Source organism: Chiloscyllium punctatum, chromosome 37 (genome assembly GCF_047496795.1).
Source record: "Chiloscyllium punctatum isolate Juve2018m chromosome 37, sChiPun1.3, whole genome shotgun sequence".
In the NCBI taxonomy this organism is placed as follows: Eukaryota; Metazoa; Chordata; class Chondrichthyes; order Orectolobiformes; family Hemiscylliidae; genus Chiloscyllium; species Chiloscyllium punctatum.
In genome coordinates, this window is record NC_092775.1 from 44,778,985 (window position 1) to 44,798,437 (window position 19,453).

General features: G+C 36.3%; 1 protein-coding gene across 9 annotated transcripts in view; it reads right to left on the minus strand.

Annotated features, from left to right (window-relative positions):
* Window positions 1–19,453, minus strand: part of myt1b (myelin transcription factor 1b) — a 78,884-nt gene that overhangs the window by 52,186 nt on the left and 7,245 nt on the right. For 5 of the 9 annotated variants that reach the window (XM_072556730.1, XM_072556728.1, XM_072556726.1 and 2 more), the window contains exons 2-10: window positions 15,852–15,958; window positions 14,108–14,162; window positions 13,738–13,768; window positions 11,881–11,943; window positions 11,345–11,613; window positions 7,736–8,629; window positions 3,595–3,729; window positions 1,997–2,087; window positions 745–852 (exon numbers count right to left, since the gene is read on the minus strand). In XM_072556730.1, the coding sequence (XP_072412831.1) occupies window positions 745–852; window positions 1,997–2,087; window positions 3,595–3,729; window positions 7,736–8,629; window positions 11,345–11,613; window positions 11,881–11,943; window positions 13,738–13,768; window positions 14,108–14,162 (1,646 nt within the window). In that variant the 5' untranslated portion in view covers window positions 15,852–15,958. The remainder of the gene's footprint in view (window positions 1–744; window positions 853–1,996; window positions 2,088–3,594; window positions 3,730–7,735; window positions 8,630–11,344; window positions 11,614–11,880; window positions 11,944–13,737; window positions 13,769–14,107; window positions 14,163–15,851; window positions 15,959–19,453) is intronic. The other 4 variants (XM_072556732.1, XM_072556733.1, XM_072556731.1 and 1 more) reach the window with 2 other exon arrangements.

The following is a 19,453-nucleotide window of genomic DNA, read 5'->3' on the forward strand; positions in this document are numbered from 1 at the left end:
ACAGTATAGGAGGAGGCCTTTGGCCCATCGAGTTTGTTCCAGATCTCTAGGCATTTTGACTTAGTGACGGAGCAGGTCCAAGGGGCCAAATGATCTACTTCTGCTCCTATTTCATATGCTGACAGGAACCATTGCCGAGGTTGCTACATTCCATCAATATTTTATCACTTATTATTCGAGCTACTAACAATCAGCCACAAACATGTGAGTGAATGTAACATTTACTGTTCTGATATTTCATGAATTTGGCACAGACCATCCCCCAATAGAAATGAATATCGGAAATTCATTTCAAGAGTGAAGGTCAGTGAAGGTCTACAGAACTGTCCTCCAATGGATGATAAATCCTGAAAAATATGCTGATTACTGTGCCTAGATTCCTGACAAGTGCTGCTGTTGTAGTAGAGATATATGCTGAGTGTGAATTTGTAATATACCAATATACATAAATATTTGCATACTCTAAGATATTGCTTCCATTGCTTTTTTAAATATCAGCTTTATCAAACATTGTGCAAAAGTTCCATATTAAAATTGATAAAACAAAATATACTTCATTAATCAATGTTACAATTATTTAATAATGTGCAGACAATGCCATTTCAGGAAATGCACATGTAAATGGGACACCTAGCATTTTGTTCTTGATTACATAAATAGTGGTGCACAGAAGATGTTTCCTCTAATTTGCTCTCACCTTTGCAGTTTTCCCTAATTTGCCTTAGTCTGGTATAGTAAACCTACCTCAACACTCTGTCAGAACTTTGGCTGCTCTTGGGAGATTCACTGTTATGCTGTTTCTCATGAGATTTTGCCAGTTTCTCAGCAGCAGCAATGGGGCATCCAGAAAGGCTGTGATAAAGAAAAGCCGCAATTTAAGTCTGAGGATAGCTTTGCATCCAAATAACTAAAGAAAGCTATATTGCAGCTACTTTAGGCTGCATTTTGTGATAACCTCGTATGAATTCTTTACCATCTTGTACCATCTGCCATTTTTTTTGAATGTAAGGAAGGACCCATTCATTTTAAGTACTTCATGCAAAATGAAAAAAATATATTCCTTAATTTCGAGATCAAATTTCACTATTTTGGTGCTAACTGAATTCAGTAATTCCTTTTATTCAACAAGGTAACTATTGTTAATTAAATCCATGACTTTCTGTCATGCAGGTTATTGATCACAACAGGTCCAGGCCAATCAAGGCTTGTGACCAGTGTTTCTGCTCCACTGTGAATGGTGGGGTTGTGGAGAAAGTAAGAACTGCAGATGCTGGAGATCAGAGTCAAAAGGTGTGCATGGCAAAAAGCACAGCAGGTCAGGCAGCTTCTTGTATTGTGTTAGTTGAGGACAAGATCAGGTTCAGATGTGATGTCTTCTAGGAGGTGCTGGACAGTCATCAGGAACAGCTCATTTTTTTCCCCCTCTCCCCTAACCCAGAGGCACGAAGGCAATGGAGACTGCAGGCTGTGTGTGGACATGGGACTTTTCAGTTCTTATTTTGAGACACTGACTCATCAAACAAAACAATTTATTGCTTACCTTTTTAAAACCTATTATGTTAAAAATAGTATCTTAATTTCATTCAGAAACCAGATATATTAACTGACTGAGAGAACAGATAAGAACCAGGACTCTGCCTTTAGGTAACTGTCTTGATTTTTCTTACTGTATATTGTGGAAATGCCTAGCATTGGTCTTGTTGTGACATCAGCCATGACGGTGTGGCACAGTGTACCGAAGGATAAACATGCAATACTAGCTATCCCTGCCTCCTTATCTACCCATCCAAAATAATTGGCACAAAATATCTTTTACCTAAGGCTACATAAAGAAACAAGGATTTCAGATTTTTAAAATAATCAAAAAACAAGAAGAAATTTTAGCTAGATTTAATATCTATTTCAATAGACTGAAGTGCAACTGTTCTGCCATATCTTTCACCTTTAAATTATGACAAAGTATAACAAATCAGTTATATTAAGGAAAGATGCCTACCTCCTGTGTGTATTTCGGTTACTGTTGACATGCCCCTGTCCCGTGCAGCCTGGCGTGGGACACTTCAAAACATTTTCATGCATGGCAAGGACTGAATAGCAAGTGAAAAACATAAAGTATCAAACACAAATTGTCTTTTTTGGTCCGTAGTGACATGACTTTGTATTAGTGTTCAGATAAAGCTTGTGAAATCCATGTTGTTTGGCAATTTTACTTTTGGGCAGTTGTGCTTTGATTTTATGGACCGAATCATAATCATCAGTTAAGTAGCTATTCTTTAAATGCAAATGTTACGGGATATCTAACCTTGGAAGGAAGGAATCACAGGGGAATATAATTCTGTAGTCAAATGCTATTCACACTCAGTTTTCTAACAGGGGTCACTGAATAGTGATGAAGGACAGGAAGCCTGAATGATTTTCTTGCTTGTTTGGGAATGCTGAGGTGAACTGTACTGAACTTCAGTTGCTATTACCTCGGCATTGATTAGTAAGGGACTATGGAACCTTCAAGCCTATATGATTCAGTTATAAGTTATATAATGTAGGCAAATGACTGAGGCACTGAGAGTGCCAAATTAAATTATCAATATCTTAAAATGCTGAAGCAATAATTCATCCACAAAGTGAACAAAAAACTGCATCATTTCTCTTACTTTTAATAACCCTATTAATAGGGTTATTTCAATTAATCAAGATACAGTACCTCACTGAATGCATTTATATCAATGTAAACTCAGAAGTATTGATTTTATTTCATGGTTTTTATCAAATAGTTCAGTTTATGCAGAAAGTTTGACCCATTTCACTATTATCACACATATACTATAAAGGGTAGTTCAGATGAATAGGGTACATTCAGGGGAAGTCAGTTGGTGTATGAAGAAGAAGGAAACAGCTGATAGAGCTTTCAGGAAAGGTAGCAGGAGGCTTGAGTGGTGCATAAATGCTGACATGGACTGGTAGGGATGAATGGTCTCTTTCTGTGTCTCATATTTAATGTAATTCTATATAACACATACTTGCTGAGTTGACATCACTTTTTTTCTGAACAAAATAAGCTGCTTTCACATAACTAATTTTTTGATATTATGCTTTTGAATTAAAAGTGATTGGCAAATAATGACCTTCACTTATATTTTATTGCAGGATCATAAATCATAATTAGCTTGTTCACCTCAAACCCATAAGCAGCAGAAAGTTGCTAAGCTGAGCCTGTCAAATGCTGCTAGCAATGTTTGTGCACAACTATTGTGCATATTCATATCAAATTTTGTAAAGACATTTATTTTAAATGGGTTCACTGTTCAATTTAAAGTATCTGAGAGAATAATGAATGTGAGAAGATAATTTGTACAATATAATTGCTGCAAAAGACTTTGATGAAACACAAAGATAAATTTACTGTTGACACTCCTGACTGAGAACTTTGTCTTCTGGAAGTGAATTTCAGGAGTTTGGCTGAAAACCTGCAAGATTGCCTAAATAGAGCTTTGAAATTCTGAACCGGGAGAACCAATTGCTAAAATCAACCCTATCTAGCAATGCTGTCAAATCATTTCAAATAAGGGTCCCTATTACAAAAAGAAAGCTACTCACTCTCTGGAGGTATTTTATCCTTGTGTGGGCATCCAGAAAGACTACGATGGTGTGGATACAATCCTGTCACATGACCAGTGCCATCACAGCCTGGGGTAGGGCACTTGATCTCCCTCTTCTCAGACCTTGAGGGATCTATACAATAGTGTGAATAGAAAATACCGATAATCAGAATTCCTTTGCATACTCCCTATCATTAGCTTATTGCCTAAGGTCATTTTGGAAGCTTATGAAGCACAGTTTGTGTCAGCTGCAAAGAACTGTAAAAAAAGCTGTTTCCCTGTCACATACACTCTCACTGCTACTGATCAAATACTAAGATTTATTTACTTTACTGGTACAGTTTCCGTTTATTAAACTAAACCAGTGAATAATTTAAGGAAAGGGAAGACAACAAGGTACATTCACAAGCCTAAGGTCATTTAGCAATCTCATCTATTCAGAAAAAAATCTACCATCATTATGCAAAATGATATCAAAGGTTTTGATTCCAACACTTTACCTTGAAATTGATTCCATATGTTGACTATTCTTAGTATGAAAAGCTTCCTGACATTAGCAATACATTTATTGTTTATTCATTAGAATATGTTTGTCCTCCTCCTACTCAATCTTATAAACAACTTGGATTTTACAGCTCCCCACTCGGAGTGGTTTTTGGCATCGGTATATGTAAAATATGTTGTGTGACTAGCCCATATCTTCCTTGTCCAACCGTGATCCATACCTCACAATAGGCAAGCAGGTAAGGCACCCAGTAGGTGCCTATGTTTAGCCCTATTGACACCATTAAATGCCCAATTTATTGTCAATTAATAGCCTCAATCTGCTTTCACTGCAGTTGCAGGTGGGCCACAGGGCAAAAACCATCACAGTCTTCAGCTAATTTGATTCACTTGATCTTAAACCAAAAATTGGCTGCAGGCACTGGATACTACAAAGGTTATGGGTCCTGATAACAATTCAGCAACAGTCTTGAAGACTTGAGCTCCAGAATGAGGCTGCATTTCACTTAGTGTGACATTAGGTGCCTCAGCAAAACTGAAGTCAATGTGAATCAGGGGAAAACTCTCCGCTGGTGAGTAACATATCTGGAATTAAGGAAGATGGATGTGATTGTTAGAGGTCAATCATGTCAGCTCCAGGACATCTCTGCAGGAGCTCCTCAGCAAAGTGTCTGAGGCACAACCATCTTCAGCTGTTTGCTGATGATTGTACAATGTTCAGCACCAGTTGTGACTCCTCAGATACTAAGTAGTTCGTTTCAAATGAAGCAAGACCTGCACAACATCCAGGTTTGGACTGACAAATGGCAAGTGACATTCATGTCACACAAGTGCCAGGTAATGAATATCTCCAATAAGAGAGAATATAACCATCATCCCTTTACATTCAATGGCATAACCATCACTGAATCCCTCCTACTCTCAACATCCTGGGAGTTACTATTAATCAGAAATTGAACAGGACTAGTCATATAATAGTGTGGCTACAAAAGCAAGTCAGATTGTAGTACATTTTCAGCGGATAACTCACCTCCTGCCTCCCAACACCTATAGACCTTCTACAAGGCACAAGTCAGGAGTGTGATGGAATACTCACTACTTGCAGTTCCAAAAACACTCAAGAGGCTGGACACCATGTGGATCAAAGCTGCCCACTTTATCGTCACCACATCCACACTTAAAAATCACATAACATCAGGTTATGGTCCAACAGCTTTATTTGAAAGTGCTAGCTTTCGGAGTGCTGCTCCTTCACCTGAAGGTGCAGCGCTCTGAAAGCTAGTAGATCCAAATAAACCTGTCAGACTATAACCTGGTGTTGTGTGATTTTTAGCTTTGTCCAACACCAGCACTTCTACATCATGACCACATCCACAAACATTCATCCCTCCATCCCCAACACTCAGTGGCAGCAAGTGTACCATGTGAAAATGCACTGCAGAAATTCACTAAAGTTCCTTACAAAGCACCTTTCAAACTCTCAAACACTATAACTTAGAAGGAAAAGGCTGCAGATACATGAGAACACCACCACTTTTAAAGTTCCCTTGCAAGGTGCACACCATCTTAACTTGGAAATATATCACCGTTCCTTCAGTGTCATTGAGAGAAAATTCTGGAACTCTGTCCCTCACAGCATTGTGGATGTACCTACACTGAATGGATCATTGTAGTGCACAAAGGCGGCTCTTCACCATCTTCTCAAGAGCAACTAGGAATGGGCAATAAATGCTGGGCCAGCTAGTGATGCCACTTACCATGGGTGAGTTAAAAAAAAAGTATAAAGGTGACACATCAATTGAGGGGAGTCTTTTTCTTATCAGGGGCACCCCCACTACTTCCTCTTTGGCTATTCTCCAAAACCTATTGTTCCTGTCTGTTTGTGTGCCCTGACCCTCACCAAGTTCAAACTCTCAACCCGAAAAAGGCTCAGATTTACCAATTTCAATCACCATTACTCTTCTCTGGGAGATGCTTGAAGCTTCTGTACAATTGAGTTCTAGTTCTGTTGGGACTACTGGAGCTAACCAAACAAACAGAAATGCTGGCATGGGGCTTCCTGTGCACAGAAAGCTGGAAATGTCTGAATTCTGCTTTCTTATGCTGCTCGCAGTGTTATATCTGCAGGACAGGTTTTTAAGTCAGTCGATTTGTGACTGATCTTTCTTCCGGGGATCGAAAAATATGCCCTTGATATCACGTCACTTATCTTCAAAGATAGCTACATTTTTTGCTGATGAATTTTAGAAGTTTTATTCAAGTTAAATATAAAGACTTTGAACTAACTGCACGTTAACGAACATTTGAAGATACATTTTAAATGATAATCGTTTCATACAATCTTCACTGAGCAAAATGTAATTCAATTAAGTATGGAAAATTACATGGGTTACAGTTGATTATGGTTAATAATGAGTGTAAAAGTCCATTATTCCAAAGAGGTGAATTATAATTCCACTATTCAGCAACATGAAATTAAAAAAATATATAGTTCACTCCAACAAATTATTACTTAATGGTCATTTCAGGGAGGACTTAAATCTTAAAAATGAATCCACATGGAATAAATAGACCATTGCATTATTCATTGGTATGTTACTGATGTTCTTCCAATTGTATTAAAGTCCCTTGCAATATTTTATTGTTTTAACACACAGTGACAAATGGCTTATCTTTTATGCATTGAATCTCTGATATTGAAATTACTGCATCTGACATGAACCTATAAACACTGAATGCCTTTGTATGTAATCTTCTCTGTTATTTCAACAAAGCCACAATCCATTGATTTTATACTGGAAAATAACATCATAAAAGAGCAAAGGCAGGAATTTCCAGAAAAAAAACATATTAAGTATTTGTACTGTTTCATTACGCCTCAATTTCAGGGCCTTTAATTTTTATTTTCTTTTTAGTTACCCTTGCTTAGTGAACATTGTAGGTCATGTTAGACTCCAACACTTACCTATATCTTAAAATGAAGGGATCTTTTAATAGAATGATATTAAATATTGTTTGTTGGATTTTTTTGGCCATCAAACCAACTGGAGATAAATTAAGATTTCAGACTTTAACTAGAGGACTCGTGATGGAGTGCAGAATCAAAAACTCTGGTAATTCTTTGTCCTTCCTATTTCCCATCTGCAGAAGCCAACTTTGGCTTTCTATTGTGATACTTTTGAAAATCAACGCACACTAAGATTAGAAATTGGATTGTCCTTGTCTATTTAGCACCATAAACTGCATTTTGCCAATAAGACATCCTGTGGACTTTCAGCTGAATATGTTATGCATAAACAATAAGCCACTTGTAAATTCTCTTCGCTTTTCACATAAGTAGAATACCAAAATGTTATAATCAACTGCTGTTTTTATAATATTTTGTGTTTTTAAACTGCATTCGGTTGAATAATTTAGAGAAATGCTTCAGTGTGTTTAATAGCTCTGGCTTGAGCACTAGCACAGCTGCAGAGCATGTGTAATTTTCTCAGTGTGTGATCAGTTATTTTATGCATACCGTACAGCACGTGTTATGCTCAATGTGGTGGAATAACAATGTACACCGCACTGAAAATTAATTCCATGTACATAGAATAATCAAGTAATTGCTGTCCAGGCTATAGCCTGCCACTTACCTTTACTATAAAGGTTTTTCCTGATGGAATCCAAAGACTTATTTGTTTTTTCTTCCAAATGGATATGCCTCATCTGTTCCCCTGATAGCCTACTAGGTTCTCTGTTTACGTCTTCTCTCTTCATCTTCACCTGCTCAGCTTTCAGAGCAATAGCCTGCTCTAGGAGCCCAAGATTTCCTTTTGTCATCATGTCATAAATTTCTGACTCCTCAGTGATTGCAGATTTTGGAGGTAAACTCTCACTCTCATCAATGCATTCATCCAGATTGTCCTCCGCTATTGCTGAGCTTTCTGACTTTGGTTGTCCTTCACAATGGCTTTCCTGTTCTGTCTCTTGTGATATCTGTACTATTACTTCAGCACTGTCCTTGTATTGCACATCAGTGGACTTGTTCTCCCCCATATCCTTTTTATCAGCCTCATCAACCTCTTGTTGGAAAACAATTGTCTGCTCGCTGCAGTGAGAGGAATCAGTCATGTCCTTAAATTCTTTACATTGTTCTTCGTTTCTTTCATCACTAGATGGAAGCGCATTTTCGAGTGTATTTTCTTCAATTGAATCGTGATCCTGGTCAACTTCCTTTTCGCATTCAGAATCTTCAGTCACAGTCTCACTTTCAATAATTTCCTTCCCAGAATCACTTTCTTCTTCCATTGCCTCCTGATGTGTGCTGTCTTTTCTATAAATGCAAGTCTCTGTAGGTTGTGACTCACTGTTACTTGGCTTTTTATCTGAAAATGCAGGAATTGCGGTATCGTCTACTATTTTGCCCAGGTTTAGAAGTGACTTGGCAACTAATTCCTGATAGCTAACAAAATCGTCCTTTCGAGTGCTGACATTCTTGGTTCCATCCTCCCAACGATGCCGATCATCTGATCCTTTATGCCTGCCATCTGCAACAAAGCAAAATGAAACATGTTTTACTTCCATTATGACTGTGTACTTTCAGGAGAAATATCTCTGAATTTTATTATTAAATATTTAATTAAACTTACACTAATTGAGCGCCTGTGGCATTGCTTGTGGGAAGTCACAAGATATCCAATTAATGGCTGGAATGTTTGTTAAATTTTTTTATTGAGATGAAACCATTTAAATGTGTCCCTTTATGGTTAAATAGACTGAAAATCTTGGGGATATTTAGAGAATTTAGAAGTTGGAGAATGATGCTTTCAGATTGCTAGATGTATGTACAACTTAGCTCTAAGTCAGAAGAAACCAGTATCAAATTATACCTTTTTAAATTGAAATTTTTGGCACATTTGAGTGTGATGTCCAAATGTATTTTCTATTTTACAAATGTAATACATTAGTCTACTACATTAATCTAACGAACATATTTATGATTTTGTTTAAGGATTACAGTATTCTTTGGAACATTTCTTTGCATTGCATGGTGGATAAAAGTTAATGATTTCCATAATGATCATTGTATTTCAGCAATAAAATATCACCACATCTGCATATAGTTACAAGATGTATTTACACTGATTTATTATACTAGTGGAGGTATGGTGGCACAATGATAGCATCCCTGACTATAATCCAGAGTGATACTCAAGGCGATTTTGGCCAAGGAAAATGTGTTCATTTTTAAAAAAATCATTTATGAGATAAAGGGATTGTTGGTTAGGCTAGCACGTTTTGCCCATTCCTAATAGCCTTGAGGACAGTTCAGTATCAACCACATTGCTGTCAGTCTGGACTCATGTAGGCAAGGCCAGGATGGCAGTTTCCTTTCCTAAAGAGCTTTAGCTACAATGATTTAATGGTCATCATTAGACTATTAATGTCAGATTTTTAAAAAAATCAATTCAACTTCTCTCATCTGCCATGGCGGGATTTGAACACGGGTACCAAGAACATTACCTGGATCTCTGGATTAACAGTCCAGCAATAACACCACTAGGTTGTCATCTCATTACATGGCTGAATAGATTAAGTATCAGAAAATAAAAGTGAGAGTGATTCAACCACAAGATGTAAAGATATCATCATCGATAACTCTAAGATACGATATGCAAGTAAAAGTGCATATCCACATGGCAATCTGAACTGTGGACTGTGGGTTGGTAGTGGGGTAGGGTGGGAGGTCTAGTTGGCTCAATTGATCATCAGATTGGTACCAACAAAGTTGAGTCAGAACTCCATTCTGGCTGGCGTGGATTAGTCTTCTCTGACCTAACCACAGTGTTTTGAGCTGGACTTGCCTTCAGGACAGAACTCAAGAAGGTGATTGTATTAGTAGCAATGTGTGTAGACTGGACAGAATCTGAAGCCTGGATTATCTAACTACAAAAATGTAATGATGTTTAGTCCGGCCATTGTTCATATACTCCACAGGAAGAGGTCTAATTAAGCAATTCCAGGTAACAGTAACTACTTAGGAGCAAATTACCACAGGTGTTAGAATCTGTACTGAAAACAAAAAATGCTGGAGATCACAGTGGATCAGTTAGCATCCATGGAGAGAAAACAAGCTAATGTTTCAAGTCTAGATGACACTTCATTAGAGCTGATGTGAAGTGGAGGGGGCAGTATTTATGCAATAGTTGGGTGGGGGAAGGTGGAGTTCTGGGGGAGAAAGAATGTCGATAGTTCAGATTAAGTAATTGGAATGTGAGAATGGCAGAACAATGGTGTGTCTAACTGCCAGACTGGAAAGAATAAACTGTCCCACTGGAGTGGGGGGAGGGGAGAGAGGACATAGTGACAGGGAATGTAACAAATAAAGCTAAAAACACTGGAAGGAATGGGATTAGGTTCACAATCTGAAGGTGTTGAACTCAGCATTGACCTCAGAGGATTGTAAAGTACCAAGTCTTAAATTGAGATGTTGCTCCTCCTGTTTTTGCTGTGATTCGCTGAAGCGTTGCAGCATGCTGAGGATAAAAAAGTGGGCACGTGAGCAGGATGCAGTGTTAAAATGACATAGGTCATGTTTATGCACGGAGTGAAGGTGTTCTGGAAAGTGGTCTGCGTGTCTGCATTTGGTTTCTCCAATGCAGAGTAGGCGACACTGGGTGCAGTGAATACAATATACAAAATTGGAGGAGGTACAGGTAAAATGCTAATTCATCTGGAAAGATCGTTTAGGCCCTTAGATGGCGAGCAGGAAGGAGGTGAAGGGGAGGTTTTGCAACTTTTGCAATCTCATGGGAAGGTGCTGTGGTAAGTGGGATGGTGTTGGTGGTTGAGAAATGGATGAGGGTGTCCCGGAGGGAACGATCCCTACGAAATGCAGACAAGGGGAGGGAGGGGAAGATGTATTTGGTAGTAGTGTTCTGCTGGAGTTGTCTGAAATGGCTGAGAATAATCCTTTGAATGCAGACGCTGGTGAGATGAAAAGTGAGGATGAGAGGGATTTGTTCATGCCGCTGTGAGTGATGGGCAGGGGGAAGGGTGGAAACACGGAGCTTGTCAAATACTGGCAATGTAGTTTAGCAAAATAGAAGATCTGGATTGCAACTGGTGCATATGAAACTGTTATAAATACTATAAGGTCTCATGGCATTTCCCATGGTGATTTAGAGGTATTTTCTATTGTTATAGCATTGACGCAAAATTAATTAGAATATTTCTATGCATCTTGGTAATTTATTATGCACCTGGTACTGATTCAGTGCTTTCAATTTCTTCCATACTTTTTTCTTCATCCTCTTCCTCATCTTCCATTTCTTCTTCAACTTCAAGTGCTTCTTCTGATTCATCCACAACTGACTCCTCCTTTATCTCCAACTCAACTACTCCATCACTATCTCCATTATAACCTTCATCCAAAGCAAGTTTCAATGGATGGGATTTCCTTTTGGTTAGAGGTTGATCAGAATCAGAGTCCTGTACTTTTCTCTTTCTTGCCAAAGGACAACCTTGTGAGCTTATAATAAAAAGAGCAGAATTTTGAAGTTACTTGAAAGGCACTTCAATCTTTTTAAACAAACAAGTTCAAGAAAGCGTTTCTAACTCTTGACTGAAAATAAAGTCAGACCCTGAAATTACACCATGAGATATAACACACAAAAACATTTGTCTGAATCTAATCTCCACTTTTTAAATCGAGTGTTTGTTATCAGACTTTGACAAACTAGCATCCCATTGTGCAATTTTCAGGCTATGGTCATTAACATTGGAAAAATGGATTTACCTTCTGTGCCGTGCATATTTTCCACTAGCATGACCTGAGCCATTACATCCTGGAGTAGGACAGCTGAACAATAAAATGATTACAACATCAACACTTTTGCACATTACAACACGCAATACAATATTACCTGGTCATCCTCTTCTTTTTGACTTTGTGGTGGCAATGCTTGGATTTTGTACAAAATGGGATTTCCCACTGTACCCATACTAACATTAAAACCACGCCATGGAATACACGTACTTGTGTTCAAACATTTGTTTGAAATAATATTCACTCTTTGGTGGAAGCATTAGCCTATTTATTTTTAAAAAGGTGACACCTCGATGAAAATATTACAGGGGAAACTGTTTAAAATAGTCATTAAAATTATATAAAGCATAATCGCTGAAAATCATGAGGATGGGTACAAAAATTGAGAAGTGTGTTAATAAATTCCTAGCTTAAGGCCAGAAGAAATCAACAATTTTTTGTCAATCTTTCTTTGCTTACACTATTGGAGCATGATGTACAAAGTCAGCCAAATGTGTTTTCAGTCCTGAATGTGTGCTATGATATCGTTTTACAATAATCTAATATAAAGATTTATTGTAATTTTGCTTCTGAGGATTCTAATGATTTTATGAAAAACCAGTGAGTGAACTTTTGATGAGTACATGAAATATTTACATATCAGTATACCTTTGCAAAGACTAGTGACTTTTACAATAAAATTATGGATTGTGTGAATGTCCCCCTTTTATTGCAAGGAAGAATGAACATTTGGAAGTAATTACTGCAGATAATAGCATGGAATAATTAATAAATTTTCAAAGATGTGTGATAAATAATTTCTTTTAATCTTTTGTTTTAGTTTTGAAAATTGCTCATTGTTAGGAGCTTAATGTTAAAGAAAAGATACAAGGTTTATTTTTGCCAATGTTTGATTGTCACTAGAATTGTAGTTTTGAATTATCTGCCCACAGATACTATTTACTTCCATGACTCAGGTGCTTGGAGACATTTCATATGGTCTATCTCTAACATTGTTCTAATTGGCTGAAACAATTGTACTTTTAATAGTTATTGTTCCAAGGCAAATTGATCACTTTTGAGACCAGAACCATAGTCACTTATTTTAAAAAGATCACAACATACTTTCCAGATTACAGTAACCTTCATGCCAGAGTTCTCTCCCCTTGCCATGCTAAATTGCTGCATCCACACAGATTGCTATTTGAGATCATTTTTCAGCATGCAATGATACTATATTCTAATCGGATTTAAAGTATTTTGGAATAAAATCGTGTAAGCTTGTTTTTGGAAAAACTGAACTTCTACTGTTTCCTTTTTTTGATTTCCTTCCCAGTACAGTGTTTTTCTTTCTATGTATAATGGCCTATAAATACTGGGAGCAAACAACATTGACCCAAAGCAGTGGGTGGAATTTTTAATTAACCTGTCATCTGATGGCACTATTTGAGGGCCAGACCTCATTAGCCTGCTGTCATTGGGCTAAAGGCACTGCACATGTGCTGTTGTAAACATCACTAAACATGTACTGGGAATATAAAATAAGGCAACCCAGAGAACAACTCATCCAGCTGGAATGTAGGTTTGGGACAGGGATTGGAAATGTGACTGAATGGCCTGGAGATAGATGGGGTAGCCAGGATGGCAATGGCCTACATAATTCTAGTGGAACCTGGCCAAATATGCCAAATTGTGATTAGCAGCAGGACTGTAAGGTTTTCATGATTATCCCATTTCTGCCTGGTAGGACCAGAGCAAAACTCCTCATGTCTATTCAGAAAAAGCTTTACTGAGGCCTAAAGAACGTAAATAGCCAAAATGCAATAGCATATTAAGAACACATCATACCTTACATCCTGTCCCACAGGCTCTGCTGGTACTGGGCAATTTGATGGAAAAAAAGTGATAATCAGGACTTAAGTTTGATATAATTGATATTTAAGTTTAATTATGCAGTAAAATTTCAAAACTACGACAAAAGTAACATTGAAATAGACATATATCTATGCAGTACAAAGCAAGATAGAAAATGCAGCATTAGTCAATAAAAGTTTTATAAAGCATTGTAAGGTCAATTTCATAATATTACATTTCACCTTTGTTGGTTAGTGCACTTGCAGTAATAAAGTTAGCAGCAAATTATTGCGAAACTACATCATTGCGTTAATTACCCGTGATTACCAAAATATGACAAACTGTGAAAGGTGGTCATACTTACTCCTGATTCCCTTTGAGCGGGTGCGTAACCTCTTTTCATCAACATCTTGATTCATCTGTAAAGTGAAAAGTTGCAGTTAATGGGCTGTAAGTTTAATTTTGCCTCAAATAATTTGCAGCTTATATAATGCATGATCAGGTTGATTTCCAAAGACATTAAAGGTAAATTTTTGTATAATTTATTCTAAATTATGATGTTATAACACTTAAAAGACTCAGACCAAAATCCTTTCTTCACTACTTTAGTGGAGACGTGACCTTGTTTAAATTAGTTCACTTTTCTGATATAATATCAGAAAGAGGAATTTGCTACCAACAATGGCAATGACAACTTTCCTTTAATATCCACAAACATCACAAGGAGCTTCACAGACAATCACGATTTTTAACCCATGGAAGAGATTTCAGAAGTAGTGACTAAGAACTTGAACAGAGTGGTAGAATTTTAATGAGGGTTAATAAGGAGAAGAAAATAGAGAAGTAGTAATTTAAAGAGAAACTTCTAGGTCCTGGGACCTAAACTGTGGAATGTTTAGCCACCTAAATATTTTTTGGATAATATAATTGATCGTACTGAAGTTTCAAGATATAATCTCCAAAGTAACTGATATACTTAAGATTTGTTGATATGTTATATTAATAAAATAAACATTCAATACTATATTATCACTTCAATCATACCAGAAAACACAATTAATTTCTATTCTTAGTGTAAATTCCCATTGGTAGCATGGTATGCACTTACTCAGTGAAGCAGGTATGGGATAAGCTGCAATTCTATTTATTAGGCATTCAATATATAGGACTGCAGCAATTCCATGACCTCAAAGGTTTTTTTATCACAATAGGTATATTACTTTTCATCATGGAGGCCTACGTTCAGCTAAATCTCTGTTTAGCATTTTCTTCATAAACATTTGAAATTTCACAGCAATGCAAATTTTATGTATGATGACTTGGCAATTGCTGCTTTCAGCAAATAAATTATTAAAATAGATGACACATAAAACTCTGATGTGTAGTGCACAATATTTGTTAAATTTATATCTGTGTGTTGATCTGGGGGAAATAAATAATAAGATCACATTCTTTTCCTAAATTTTAACAGAAAGGAGGCAAAGAAGAGTTCAGAAGAATGGTTTTTAATAAAGATTTTATACAGAAACATTAGATCTCGCAACAGTATTCACATCTATGACTGTATGTCAGCAGGATAAGTAATTTAAGGGCATAGACTTCCTAGATATAGATATCATGGTCTTTTAAATTCTGTTACTTTGCAGGAAGTGATCTATTAGTTTAATGTGTTGTAGCATCCTACTTAAATTAGCTTACATATCTGATTCTACTTATTTTCCACAGAGAAAAAAAATCATATTGCTGAAACGAACAAATAACCTTGGGAAATAACAGACTAGCTGATGTAGGATATTAGGATCTCAATTTTAAATTTCATTGTTATCAGCGTGCTGTAGTTCTACATTAGGTGCAGGAGAAAAAGCTGTAGATCTGATAATGTAGTAGTCTCAGATTGTTAATCAGAATATAACCATAAAGCAAGTATGAGAAGTAGTTTGCTGGGATTGAGGCATATTATATGCAGTATACACCCTATATATTATCATATTTTATGTTGAGATGTATGATTGCATCAGTGGTAGTTGGGACTATTGCAGTTTTACTATTATTTACAACATGAATGCATCAAATGTAGCACTAAGAGATTGGAAACCTTTTTTTGTCACCTTGATGTGTTTGTTGTGCAGGTTATGGGGTGTCTCACAAGTTCTGAGCTTTTCAGTACTTCCTTGAGTCCAAGTCTGATTCAGCAGCTCACCTCTAAATTCATTTTCTGTGTGATTTAAAGTAAGATTTCTTTTAAACAAAAAGCATCGCTCAAAAGTCAATTTACAGTCAACTTGAACATATTTTGAAAACTTGCCAAGTTTCCAAAGAGAAACATGCCTAGTGTATGGTGAGTAACATGCAAACTATCTATTTGGCCATCAGTGGCACAGCTGCTACCCCATGAATCCTGCATAATATTAATGAGATCACTCATCTCTTTTTAATTATTTTTCCAGCTCATTGTACAAATGATTGAAATAGCATTTTAAATCTATATCAAGCAACAGCATTTACTCGTACCTTATTCATATTGTTTGATAGTTGTGTTGATAAATTCTAAAATTTACATTTCTCTGTTATGATTGTATCTTCCAATAAACAAAGCAGTCATAATTCAAAGCAAAAATATAGACAAGAAAAACATCAAAATGTATTTGGATTTCTTAAGTCAAAGGGTTTTATATTTCATTTCACTATATGAAACAGTCCAGAAGGTGTTAAATTAATTGGTGTGTTAGTTATTTTGTAAGTTGCTGGTGCCTCAAAGCCTTATTGATATTTTCCTTTGGACAAGTTGAATATCCAACATGTACAGATATCTTGCACCATACTCAATACTCTGCAATGCATGTTCCTGAGAAATCCATATTTATATTTGCTCGAGTTAGAGTGAACAGCTCCTGTTGCAGGAAGGACATACAACTTATGCAATTAGAGAAAACGTTGATGCAAGTTGGCAAAGCAAAGATTTGAGAACATTAACTGTGTGCGAGGATACTGTAAGCTCATGTAAATCTTTTAGCATACAGAAATGGCAAGATTACCTTGGCAATTAAATCATTAACTTTCAGAGATTTTAGAAATAAATGGAGAAAGTATCAGATCTCAGTGACATGTCTATCCCTTCAGATTTCATTAGTGAAGCAGGTTGCCAGATCAATCAACAATATCTTAAGTACTATTCAGAATTTCAAGATTAAGTACTGGATTACTGAATTTGCCATGAACTCTGAAATTCCACGGGTAGTTATGCCTGCTTACAACCCCATCTCAATTCCACCCACTTCCTCTTAAGGAAGACAGTCATAAGCTGGTCATTGGACAACTGGTAAGTGCAGGTATGAACACTGCTAACTGGATCACTTGTACTTGGATATCCTTAGGAGTGTCTTAATGAGTACCACTACAAAATTTATGAGAACATTTCATCATCTTCCGACCGAAGCATGAATACATACTATAGCTCTTGGAACAAAATACCACCGTCGGAGATACAGAACTTTCAGCTGTCGGTCTAACCTCATCATAAATTTGCAGCCACCACTTTCTAGTCAACCCAAGTCAAAGTTTTCTCAGAACAGACAGCTTCCCCTCAGCGTAGCAAAGAATCATAGAAGTCTGTGTGAGGGATATTGATAAAAAGGCATGTTTGGAGACAATTCATCATGCAGAGTACTCAATGAAAGACAGGTGAAGGTCACAGCTTTTGCTATGAATGTTTCCCATTTGACTGAAATCTATGGCACAGCTTACTACTGGGAGTTGCACATGGGTCACAGTAAATTCTTCTACTTCACATCTAATTCTCCTGAACAATTCTATGATTCTATGATTCAATGAGGGATGGCTATTTGGAGATGTCTTATAAACTCTAAGAATAGATTGATTTGGAAGAACGACAAGAAAATCAAAGTATTCTATGTCACTTCTCAGTAATGACAGATTTGTTTCCACAGTTTCTCATTGAATCCAGCTGACAAAGCATGTGTTCAGAAGATTTTGGCCAGGAGAAGAGAATGATGCAGCAAACTTTCTTTGTCTGTCCAATCAGTATATGAAGTAGTCTACACAGATTCTCTTAAATCACCTCCCACTGTAGATGGAAAAACTTAATTTCAATGTTTTCTTCTAATCAAAACATGTTTTTTCTGTACTTTTTCATGAAGAAGTCTCATATTCCACTTTTATGTTGCTTTGTCTTCAAATCAAAGATGAGCTGATTCAGAAAAATATTAAAATGACAACCTCACTACTATCCCAAACACCTATCCTATAGGATGTCCTTTGGATACATGTAGCTATATTTTAATGGTTAAAAACCCCTACAGATCTAATTATGTTGCCACTTAATTGCAATTATAAACAAGAAAGTGTGATCAGATAAATACATGTCAGTCAAATTGCCAAAAAAGAAAAAAAATTAATGTTTATCATTCAACACCTATTCAACTAAAAAGTGTTTTCAATGAAACTGATACAGGACTCAAACTTGCTTTTTGTTTGAAAAAGTTCAAATGAGAGGCCACTTTGATAGTAGCACTGCACTCCTACCTTGATACTATCAGTTCAAATCTCAATGCAGACTCATATTCAAGTATGTCTAAAATTGCTGAAGCTGTGTCTTTGATGAAACTCCAAGGTATGTAACAGACTTCCTAATTTTTAAAGTGCTATTCTCACTAGAAAAATAGTGAGATTTGACAGGTTGACAATGACTAGAAAAGTTAATAGGTCACCAAAGTTTTTACAGTGAGGTGAACATGCTTTTCTATTCTACTTTAGTGTGACAGTTTATATTGTCCTTTGCTGTTGATACCCAGGACCACTACTCCATGTATTGACTTTAAATCTATTTTTATTAAATGCCATTTTTTAATTTGCTTTGATTTGGACACATTTATAATTTACCTCCAATGGCTTATGCTGGCAAAAAGAAAAGTTGCTTTACATGGGATTAAATACTTTTCAAAGTTGACTTTATACTGAGTTTTTACTGCAATCCTCAGTTTAGATGATTTTGTTGTGAAACCCACAGATCAGTGGATGTTGGTAACTAACAAAAATATAAATGTTGTTCCCTTTCTTAAATTATTGCAACTAGCTCAATGAACTTTTTAACATTTAACTAATTGAAATTCTGTAACTCAAAGCTGCTAGCTGATATAACTTAAAAACAATCAGTTGTGCATATAGTTTGCTCAGTATAAATGTTTGACTTTTACCAAGAAGGAATCTAATTTGTTGGAAAATAAGTATAGCATTATTGCTACAAATTTGTCATAAAATTATCAGTTAAACATGGAATGTCATGTTCTTATTTGTGAATACTCAATTGACTATTGTGTGTGGATAAATAATTAGATGTTTTTTTTCCCATGTGAAAATCTTTTCCTGTTTGCTTCAGGATAAAAAACTTTTCCAGACATTACTTCTTATTCATTACATATGGTTAATTTTCTAGGTTCAACAGTGATCTTGGCTGGAAACCCCATCTGTTCTTTTTCCCAGTTAAAAAAAAGGAATCGGACACAGTTGATAACTACCACCTGCACAAGTGTGAGCATCAACACAAATTAAACAAATTGTACCTTATGAATTTTTACAATATTTAACTCAAAATCTTAACTTTCTGTTAAAAATGAACTACTCCATATTGTTCAATCATAACCCTTTTAACAATATCATTTACTCTCCACTGTGATATTGGAATCAATTCATT